This window comes from Hypanus sabinus, chromosome 12 (assembly GCF_030144855.1).
Source record: "Hypanus sabinus isolate sHypSab1 chromosome 12, sHypSab1.hap1, whole genome shotgun sequence".
In the NCBI taxonomy this organism is placed as follows: Eukaryota; Metazoa; Chordata; class Chondrichthyes; order Myliobatiformes; family Dasyatidae; genus Hypanus; species Hypanus sabinus.
The window spans coordinates 93,489,187-93,501,279 of NC_082717.1; the positions used below are offsets into that span (position 1 = coordinate 93,489,187).

The 12,093-nt window shown below is 40.6% G+C and overlaps 1 protein-coding gene across 4 annotated transcripts in view; it reads left to right on the forward strand.

Moving 5' to 3' along the window:
• The window catches only part of prkn (parkin RBR E3 ubiquitin protein ligase), a 1,175,275-nt gene that overhangs the window by 970,419 nt on the left and 192,763 nt on the right, over positions 1-12,093 (forward strand). For all 4 annotated transcript variants that reach the window (XM_059986467.1, XM_059986469.1, XM_059986470.1 and 1 more), the window contains one exon: positions 4,469-4,618. In XM_059986467.1, coding sequence (XP_059842450.1) covers positions 4,469-4,618 — 150 coding nt within the window. The remainder of the gene's footprint in view (positions 1-4,468; positions 4,619-12,093) is intronic.

Genomic DNA, 12,093 nt, shown 5'->3' on the forward strand with positions numbered 1-12,093 from the left:
TGTGCCATGTAGCCCACAAGTATTGCCATGCATAGCAGGCCCACAATCTACTCTCCCTAACCATGAGCCTTTGGAATGCGGGAGGGAACTGGAGCAACCGAAGGAAACCCACGCAGTCACAGGTGGAACATATAAACTCTATACAAGCAGTAGTGAGAATTGAGCGCTGATTGGTAGTCACTAATACTGTAAAGTGATTGTGTTAACCATTGCAGGTAATTCTTCCAGTCAACCAGGGATAAATCTGAGATTTACTGATGATCCCTTTAAATTCTCGTCATGGACAAGTGATTCTTCCTGTGCCAGGGTAATGAACGGTAACCCTAGTGCCATATCAGAACTATACTGATTGACATTACTGTCACTTCTGCCAGTAATTAGCTCAGCTCTTTTACCCTCACCAGTATAGCAAGTACCTTCAATGTATATCTTGATCCAGCAACATCTTGGAATAGAATTAGTATTTTGCATCTTTTTAAATAACTATACAGTGAACTTTGGAAAGTCTTATCACCTGGCTGTACTTCTACTTCCTGAGTATAGGAAGACTACTGAAGACTTCAGCACCAGTAGAGAGGACCAAGAAGGCATGGACAAGGGAAGCACAGGAGCACTTACAGGACTGTTTTGGATCAATGGACTGGACTGTATTCAGGGATTCATCTTCATATCTGGATGAATATGCCGCAGTTGTTATTGGTTTCATTAAAACCTGTGTTGATGACCGTGTGCCTACGAAAACTTGCTGTACATTCCAAAACCAAAAGCCATGGATGAATCAGGAAGTTCGTTGTTTGCTGAGGGCTAGACCTGTGACATTTAAGTCTGGCAACCCAGGTCTGTACAAAAAAAACTAGCTATGGCTTACAGAGGGCTATTTCAAGGGCAAAGTAACAATTCTGAGCAAGGTTGGAGGTGACTTCAGATGCACGTCAACTCTGGCAAGGTTTGCAGGACATTATTTCCTACAAAGCAAAAGGCAATAGCATAAATGACATGAATGAAAGGGAGAATATAACTTCAGCTGTTGAGATATCTGCTGCACCCAGTCACCCTATGATCTCCATCTCGAAATCCAATGTCTGGCTGTCTTTCAAGAGGGTGAGCCCTCACAAGGCTCTAAAAACTTGTGCCAACCAACTGGTGTGTGTATTCAAGAATATTTTCAACCTCTCACTGCTTTGGTCAGAAGTTCCCACCTACTTCAAAGGGGCAACAATTACATCAGCGCCCAAAAAGGGTAGTCTCAGCTGCCTTTATGACTATCACTCAGTAGCACTCATATCGACAGTGATGAAATGCTTTGAGAGGTTGGTCATGGCTCGGATGAACTCCTGCCTCAGCAAGGACCTGGACCCACTGCAATTTGCCTATCACCACAATAGATCAACAAAAGACACAATTTCAATGGCTCTTCATATGGCCTTGGACCACCTGAACAACACAAACACCAATGTCAGAATGTGGTTTGTTGATTACATCTCAGCATTTAACACCATCATTCCCACAGTCCTGATTGAAAAGCTATAGAACCTGGGCCTCTGTACCTCCCTCTGAAATTGGATCCTCAACTTCCTAAACCAGAAGACCACAATCTGAGTGGACTGGTAATAATATCTCCTCCTCTGACGATCAACATTGGGGTACCTCAGGGACATGGTCTTAGCCCACTGCTCTACTCTCTGTCTGTACCCATGACTGAATCACTAGGCTTAGCTCAAACGTCATCTATAAATTTGCTGATGATACAACCATTGTTGGCAGAATCTCAGATGGAGATAAGAGGGCATGCAGGAGTGAGAGATCCCAGCTCTCAACCTTGCACTTAGTGTCAGTAAGACCAAAGAGCTGATTGTGGACTTCAGACAGGGAAAGACGAGGGATTAGAAGTGAAGAGAGTGAGCAACTTCAAGATCCTGGGTGTTACGATCTCTGAGGATCTAACCTGGTCCCAACATATCGATGCAGCTATAAAGAAGGCAAGGCAGCAGTTATATTTCATTAAGAGTTTGAGGAGATTTTGTTTTGCCACCTAAAACACTCGAAAACTTCTACAGATGTACTGTGGTAAGCATTCTGACTGGCTGCATCACCGTCTGGTATGGGAAGTTGAGGGGGGGGGGGGGTGGCGGGAAACTACTGAACAGGATCGAAAAAAGCTACAGAAAGTGTAAAATTAGTCAGTTCCATCTTGGGTACGAGCCTCCATAGTATCCAAGATATCTTTAAGGAGTGGTCCCCAGAAAAGCAGCGTCCATTATTAAGGACCCCCATCTCCCAGGGCATTTACCATCAGGAAGGAGGTACTGAAGCCTGAAGGCACACACTCAGTGATTCAGGAACAGCTTCTTCCCCTCTGCCATCCAATTCCTAAATGGACATCGAATCCATAAACACTACCTCAGTTTTTTCTTTTTATTATTTCAGTTTTTGCACTACTTTTTAATTTAGTTATTTAATATATTTATATTTACTGTAATTACTTTACCTATTTTTTAATATATTATCATGTATTGCATTGTACTACTGCAGCTAAGTTGATAAATTTCATGACATATGCTGGTGATATTAAACCTGATTCTGCTTTTGAACTCTCACCCATGAGGTCTAAGGGGCAAAATAGAAGGATTTTCATTCTTGCCTATTGATCTCCATTTTTTGATAGATGATGGTCTGTAATGAAATTGGAGTATAAAATTCCCCATGTCTGTGCTACAGGGTTAGCAATGTTTATGTAGGTTGCTCATGACTGGATGGAAATGTTTGCTGCCTTGCTCTTTGCTCAAAGGTGAATTTTGAGTCCTGTGTGTTTCACTGGAGTGCACGGAAAGAAGATGTGTTTCTGTAAAAAATGAATGAAGGGTGCGTGCAGAAACAACTTCTGTCAAATACGCGACTGAACAAATCACAAAAGCTGTGGCCCAGAATATGGTTTGCTGTGGGCTGCCAGTAAAGAGCACCGACTGGAACAATCACTCTACAGGGCCAGGACACATCAAACACTCCCCTCATTAAACACCTCATTGAAAGAGCAACACTAGCACACAAATTCACTCTTAAGCAAATTCACAGCTTCAAGAGTTTACTTCACACCAAGCGCAGACTGAGAGACTAATCGGGGATACTTGACACTTTTGGGTAACCTACGCACTCCTGAATATACATGGCTCTTTAACATGTCACAAAAATCTGATTTAATGTGTGTTCGTCATCATCAATTATGTGCCATGTCATATGACGTAGGCGGTCATGGACTCGATGGTCATGATTGTTCTTGGCAAATTTTTTACAGAAGTGTTTTGCCATTGCCTTCTTCTAGCCAGTGTCTTTACAAGATGGGTGACCCAGCCATCAGTAATACTCTTCAGAAAGTATCAAATGCTCTTCAGATCTGCGTTGCTATTATCAAATAGTCTTCTGCCAGGCCTCTATTAACTCCACATTCACTGAGGAGCCATTTTACTGTACTTAAAGACGTGGTGCATTTGCTGTGAGAAAATGAGAGTACCACAATCATTATCTAAAACTGTCAAACTCTTTGAACAGAATTTAAAAGGCCGTACATAATGTGTTTCTTACATTGAACTTAATTTGGTATACAGGGTAGGAAACCAGACCAGAATGGGAGTGGAATAAAGTTTTGTCTGTTCTTGCAGAGTGAATGGAGCTTCTTCCAAATGTTGCACCAATCTGCATGTGGTCTCCTTTAGTGTGGAAGACTAAACAGTGAAAAACAGTGGAATAACTGAGAGAAGTCCAACTAACTCTGTTCTGTTTGGATGTTGGGCAGGAAGAAGGTTAAAAGGACACGTGCTGCATTTGCTGTCGTTGGAGTAAAAGGCTGAAATGTCACAAACAGTTCTCGTTTTGGAAGGAGGAGGGAAGGGAACAAAATGTTCAAGAGCAGTTGCAGTAGAAACGTTATAAAAGGCAATTACTCCTTTTTAAAAAAAAAGTGGTATCTACATGTAAACACGAGGAAATCTGCAGATGCTGGAAATTCAAACAACCACACACAAAATGCTGGTGGAACACAGCAGGCCAGGCAGCATCCATAAGGAGAAGCACTGTTGACATTTCAGGCCGAGACCCTTCGTCAGGACTAACCTGACGAAGTCCTGACTTTGGTTAGTCCTGACGAAGGGTCTCGGCCCGAAACGTCGATAGTGCTTCTCCTTATAGATGCTGCCTGGCCTGCTGTGTTCCACCAGCGTTTTGTGTGTGTTGTTGTTGGTATCTACATGTAAGTTGTTTTGTTTCATTCTTCTTGAATTCTAAAATAATTAATACAAGTGGTATTGAAGGCTGATTGTGACTGAGCAGAGGGTCATTGTACAGCATTTCCGTGCTCTTAGTAACAGCCTGGATGGTAGCGATTCAATCCTCATACTCTGTATGTTAATGTCTACTGGTTATGTCAAATTAGGGTGCTATTGTGATTTAATGGCTGAATATTTTCCATTTGTAGTACAACCGTTACCAGCATTATGGAGCAGAAGAATGTGTGCTGCAGATGGGGGGAGTACTGTGCCCAAAACCAGGCTGTGGAGCTGGCCTGCTACCTGATGGAGACCTGCGCAGAATCGAATGCCTGCTGCAGAGTGGACTAGGCTGCGGGGTAAGATCAAACCACACAGTCTGCTTGTTCTGGGGCTAATACTCCTTCTCTCCAATTCAAATTTAAAATGATGTCCCTGGCAAGACAATTAGAAAGCGAATAGTGGTTGATATTGTATGTGGTAAATTACAAAGTCCAAAGCATCTCTTAACTATGAACCTGCCAACTTGTAATTGCCTTGTTATAGAAAAGCGCTATCAGATATTACTGAGATGGTGCTGGAGGATGGACCTAACATAAGCAATTAACACTCCACCCAAAATTCTAAGGTAATTTACCTGGCTGAGTGAGTGCACATTATTTACTGTTCTGATATCTGGCCCAGTTCGGAAGTGCTAATGATATCCCAATCAAAGAATGCAGATTAGGTTGTAACTCTGCCAATTACTTATCTGTACATTAAATAATAAACACAAGAGATATTGCAATGCTGGAAATCCACAGCTACACACACAGATACATCTTGGCCGAAAACATTGACTGTGTATTCCACTTCGTAGATGCTGCCTGATCTGTTGAGTTCCTCCAGCATTTTGTGTGTGTTGCTTTGTACAATAAGTGGCTGGTAAATTGTATGCATGAAAGGGGTCACATGGATATGAGGATTTAAGTAATTATTATTAATTATTTTATTAGTAATTAAGATGCATTGACAATGGTTAGGACTGGAGAACAGACCAATTGCACCAAGCAATATGTTGGACTTACACAATAATGCAAATCCTTTCCAAGAGTCAGTACTGACCAACAAAAGCTCATTGACTCATCAGCCATTCAGACATATCTGAACTTGGCTCTTGTAGATCTGCCATAGTTCATTTTTTTTTAAAGAATACCAGTTATTCTCCTGGATTTTGTGCCACCAATCATTACATAAATGAGCATTAGAAGCCTAAAATGCAGACCACATCAATTTCTGTCAGCTGTCTGGTTAAGCATTAACAAAGCCCAGCAATTGTAACTGAGAATCCTTGTTCTATATGTTGGCTAATGAAATGTGGCATGTATCCCCTTGTGAATTGGCCACTCTTTGCAGGAGATGAACTGAAATAACATGTTTATCAACCCAAGGAAGACTGTCCCTCTATCAGCGGGATTACTTTGCACATTTGCACGATATGCAGTTATCAAGACAATACTCCAAAATGAAAGTAATAAACCTTACTAACTCTAATTAACAAAGTACAGATCACTCTGTTCTGCTTGAAATGGAGAGCACACAAATAAGAGAGAGGCAGACAGACAGACAGAAGTGTCTATAAATTGTCCTTGAAGCCAGAGTATAGACAATATTCCTTTTCTGATGTAATTCATCCACAAAGGTTACATTGCTCATCCTGCCACAAGACAATGGGAAGAATCTTCATTGATGGATTGAATTGTTTATCAGTGATGTGACTGCATCAACTAATCGATCCTTAGGGTGTTGGCATTGTCTCCAGCTGCAACACTATTGGCAGAAAGGTCAGTAACCACAGATTTAGGAACATTGGCTGCAGAACCAGAGGGAGATAAAGGAAAATTTATTTTTCTTTTAAATAGTGAATTGTTACAATCTGAAGTGTTTTGTTCGAATGGGCAGTGGAAACGGATTCAATGGAAACTTTCAAGATGTGGTCAGAATAAAACCTTGAAAAGGAAACATTGGCACTGATTGCTAAATTTAAAAAGAGAACTCCAAGTTTCAACAATCCTGCATATGACCCCTCCAAGTTGTATATTCACCAAACAGAAGGGCAGCATAGTAGTGTAGTGGTTAGCACAAAGCTTTACGGCATCAGTGACCTAAGTTCAATTCCCACCACTGCCTGTAAGGAGCTTGTACTTCCCCCTGTGGGTTTTCTCTGAGTGGTCAAGTTTCTTCCTACAGTTCAAAGACCTACCAACTTATCCCATGACTAGGCTATGGTTAAATTAGAGGATTGCTGAGCCGCATAGCCAGAAGGGCCTATTGCACTAGGTATCTCAATAAATAAACAATGGTCTCTAACCAAATGCACTTAGGGAGATCTAATGTAAGAGACAGTGCACCATTAATAGCAGGACCCTTATCAATATTGATGTGCAGTCTTGGGGTCCAAGTCCATAGCTCCATGGAAATGGTGACACAGTTTGATAGCATGGGAAAAGCAAGGCAGAAGACATGCTCGCCTTTATTAGTCAAAGAACTGATCAAAATTCAGAAAGTTATGTTGCAGCTTTATAAAACTTTAGAAGAGGTTTATGACGATGCTGCCTGGATTAGAGGGCATGACCTATCAGGAGAGTTGGATAAATTTAGGTTGTTTTTTTTCTGGAGTGGCAGTGTTTTAGCGGAGATCTTTCAGAGGTTTGTGAGGTTATGAGAGGCATTTGTGGATAGAGTAAACAGACAACCAGTGTAATTTTCCCACAGGTAAAATATCTAATACCAGTGGACATGAATTTAATATGAAAGAAAGTAATTTCAAAGGAGGACTGCGGGGCAAATTTTTTTTAACACAAAATATGGAGGGAGCCTGGAATGTTGTGCATGAGGTGGTGGTGGAAGCAAGTACAATAAAAGCATTCAATAGGCTATCAGATATGAATGCAGGAGATGGAGGAAGAGGGACATTGTGCAGGAGAATGATTAGTTGGGCACTTGATTACTAATCAGTTTGGCTGAACATTATGGAGTGAAGCAACATACAAAAAATGCTGGAGGAGATCAGCAGGTCAGGCAGCATCTATGGAGTTTTGAGCTGAGACCCTTCATCAACTGATTTTCTGGTGATTGTGGGGTGAAGGATTTGTTCCTGTGCTGTACTGTTTGCCCGTCACAGTTTGAAAATTTTATTTGAACTTACCCCTTAAGTATCTAAATTTCAGGAAATGCATCTCTAATTTATGTAACCACCTCTCAAAATTTAACTCTTAACTTCCAGCTATTCATCTGATAAATGTGCACTGCAGCCCTCTAGTGCTATCCTTGTTAAGGTTGGAATTGCTCAGAGTGCTCATGTCCTTTTCTACTCAAGCTATGAAGCCAACATTCCATTTGCCAATCTGATTATATATTGTACTGGCTCATGATATACGGTATTTGTCGGCTTTAGATCTAGACCCTAGTCTTTCTGCCCTTCCACATCTTCCATCTGCTTGAAAAGGTGGCATCCATCATTATGGACCCCCACCACACAGGACTTGCCCCCTTCTCATCACTACCATCTGGGAGGAGGTGCAGGAGCCTGAAGACACACACTCAACATTTTAGGAACAGTTTATTCTGCTCCAGCATCAGATTTCCGAACAGTTCATGAACCCATGAACACTACCTATGTATTGCACTGTCCTGCTACTGCAAAACAATTTTCACGACATTGTCAGTGATAACAGACCTGATTCTGATTCCATGCAGAATATACAGTCTTTCTCAGCTCTAAAATAGATTGTGTCAGAAACATCTACTTTGAAATTCCTGTATAATTGCTAATTTTACCCATGTTCTTAGTCCATCAATATGCTCCTTCTAATTTAATGCTTCCATTATAGTGCTTATCACTGACTCATTGGCGAATCTGAACGCCTGACTTTTTTGTTGTATCTTGCCTCATTTATTAAAATAATAAATATCTGTGGCAGCAGCACAGCTAATTGCTGGGCTGCATAAATCTCATTCTGGCAGTGTGGGTGCCTGCGCAAGATCTCTCTACACTCTGCTCAGTCAATTTCCAAGCAGGATCAATAATTTGCCTTCAACTTCATAATTTTCAGCTTTAGTTAACAGTCTCGTATAAGGGACTTTTTGCCCTTTCTGGAACTCAATTTACATAACATCAATAGGTTTTCCTCAATCTAAACTTTAGTTACTTCTTTAAAAAAATCTCTTTCAATTTGCAGTGAAGATTTAAACTTATTTTTCCCTTTCAGTTTGCTTTGTGGTTTGAAGCATTGTTACTAGGATGAGCCAGCTGTAACCACTGGAACAAAGTTGCATAGACTTTGCTTCACTTGAGCTGATATATTGCTGCCTTTTTTAAAAGTGCTGCTGGCAATACAGACACAGACTAGTTTCTGTTCATTGGTAATTGGTCACTATGTGTGGAGTGCTGCAAGATTTCACAGGAGGAACCATTCCCAAACAAAGTTGTGCTGAGTTAGCAGCGGGACCTCTGCAGTTCATTACAGTAATTGTGGGCAAATGGGACAACAAAGCACCTTGGACTTCCAGATCATTGTCCACTAAAATGCTTACCTGATAAAAAGAAAGTCGGACAGGGCTGTGGTGTCGATACAATTAGATAATCTGCTTGAAACCTGCTGTGAAAACTCATGTGTAAAGATCAACAATTTCTTGATATATAGGGTAGCTATCTTCATCATAAGAGTTCTTGATTACAGAAGAGAAGCATAAAAGGTTAAGATTAAAGATTAGCTTCATCTGTCACATGCACCTCGAAACAGTGAAATATGTTGTTGTGTCAAATCAAATCAACAAGGATTCTGCTGGGCAGCCCACAAGAGCCACCACGCTTCCAGTGCCAACATATCATGCCCATAACTTACTTACACCAACTGGTATGTCTTTGGAATGTGGGAAGAAATTGGCGCTCCTGGAGGAAACCCACACAGTCACAGGGAAAACAGACAAATTCCTTGCAGGCAGTGGCAAAAATTGAGCACTGATCATTGATCACTGGCTAACATTAGCATTATCTCAATCTAATTATAAACGTTCAAAGTAAATTCATCATCAAAGTACATATATCTCACCATATACAACACTAAGATTCATTTTCTTGTGGGCATACTCACTAAATCCAAAATAGAATAATAACCATTACAGAGTCAATGAAAGACCATACCAACTTGGACATTCAACCAGTGTGCAAAAGGCAGCAAACTGTTCAAAAAGAAAGAAATAATAATAATAATTAATAAATAAGCAATGAATATAATTAACTTGAGATGATGAGTCCTTGAAATTAAGTCCATAGGTTGTGGGCACATTTCAATGCTGAAGTGAAGTTTAGTGAAGTTTCCCCTTTGATTCAAGAGCCTGATGGTTGAGAGGTAATAACTATTCCTGAACCTGGTGGTGTGAGTCCTAAGACTCCTGTACCATTATTTTGATGGCAGTAGTGAGTAAAAAGCTTGTCCTGGGTAGTGGAGATCTCTGGTAATGGATATATCTATCCTGCAACAACGTTTCATGTAGATGTGCTCAGTGATGCAATGGGCATCTGTGTTTCCATACCAGGCTGTGATGTAGCTAGTCAATATACTCTCCACTACACATCTATAAAAGTTATAATGCAAGCTTTTGTACTTAAGCTTAAACAAAACAGAGACTGGATTCTTCAATGTGGAAGATTTGTGTGGGTAGATGTGTTAGTTCAGTCCAGTGAAAACTTCTCAACCACCCCAGCTGCCTGCCTTGCCAGGTATCTCCTGCCAACCATGGCAGAGTGTGCATGTCTCATATTGACCTCATTAGCTACCTGAGTCCCCATGGGACCAGAGTGGATGTAAGTCATCCTTAACCTTAAGGAGAATTAAAACAGGAAGAAGCAGCAGACATGTTAGTTGTTTTTGTTTCAAGGTTTGAAGCAATTTAGAAGTTCACCTATCTGTAGCAAGCATTAAGATTTCCTCCCATACAGACCGGGAAGAGCTCAAGATGTTTAAGGACTGCAGTCAGCATGGAACAGACAGTTGGCCGTTAGTTTCCTGATCTGCAGAAATGGACATTTTTCTTACCTGAACACTGAAGCGTATGGTACTGGCTGTAAAAAAGACATTCCTCGGACTAAGGACACAAGTCAAGGTCATTATATTCCAATGACTACACGGACCATGTTCTCCGTCCTCTCCAAAACTGTTCCCCGCTTCAGGCTGGTATTGTGAACCCAGTATACCAGCTATATCCTGGGAAGTTATGAGTGCCAACTTTGTGTACTTCTGGTCATCACTTGTAGCACAGATCTTTGCCCTTGCTTACGGTTTCTAATCCAGCAACTTTGTTCAGTATCAGTGTCACTAAATTAGCTCTAACACTGAATTAAAGTATAAAAGTTTGCAAAGAATAGCAGTGAAATAGGTATAATTGTAATTGACATGTTTTATTTTAAACTTATAGACTTGGCTATAAATTATAACCATATAACAATTACAGCACAGAAACAGGTCATCTTGGCCCTTCTAGTCCATGCCGAGTGCTTGCTCTCACCTAGTCCCACTGACCCGCACAGCCCATAACCCTCCATTCCTTTCCTGTCCATATACCCATCCAATTTTACTTTAAATGACATAGTATTTAAATTACTTAAATACTATAATTCATTTTTATTCTGATTCATTGATGATACATGTCTTTTTCAGACCCAACCTATCCTTTGTTTTAAACAACCAAAACGCTGTAAGAAGCATCATTTTGATGCTGAATGCTAATGAAGAGCTGTGGGAGAACTTCATCACCAGGTCTAGTCAAATACTGGAATTGTCTCACTTCTTCAGAGTAGACGAGCAATGGACTCCCAGTTAATCAAGGGCCAGATAATAACCTCTAAATTTGTTATCATCTGCTGCAACTCAGTCCAAAACTACTGCTCTCCTTCGGGAATAAGATGTCTGCCTCTGAACACATCAAAACAAGCTGCTATCAAGCTGTGCAAGTTCTCTTTCAGGCCTGGGTTTGCAGATTCTTTCCCATGTGATTCATCTTCTGTATATTATGTACTCCCTCAGTGCCCTGTATTTAACACTGATTGTGTAGGATATAATATATGGACAGCAACATATGTATATTTTGAGGAGGAAAAACTACGTTCTACCTCAAAGGATCAATGTTGAACTAAAATATTGATTAGGGTGAATCCTAATTTTACTTCATTAATGCATTTTGTGTTTTTAAATTCAGCTCATGCTTTTGAATATTTATTGCAGCAGTCAGGGCAAATTGCATTATCTCTGGGACTTGTATTTAATGATGATCTAAATTAATGAGAGAACAGTTTCTTTACACAGCTAATCTAACAGTCCCAACTAATGAATTTGGACGAATGAATTGAAACTATTTTTCACACACTGCATGATCCAACGCTCGGATGACCCTTTCTTTGGCCTTGAAACAACAATCATGCTTAAGGAGTGCCATTCTTTTCTCAAAATTGTCTGAACCTTGCCTACCTGGTCCTCCTTGTTGTCTTTCTCACTTTCGACTCTCACACCTACCTTCGTAAGTCAAGCAATCTGATGAATGACATGCATGTCTGCCATAAGACATAGGAGCAGAACTAGGCCATTCAGCCCATCGTCAGCTCTGCCATTTCACCATGGGTGATTTATTTTCCCTCTCAACTCTATCCTTTGATGCCCTTACTAATCAAGAGCCTATCAACCACTGCTTTAAATATACCCAATCTCTTGACCTTCACAATGACAATGAATTCCTCAGATTTACCACCATTTGGCTGAAGATGTTCCTCCACATCTCAGTTCTTCCGTCATTTCCT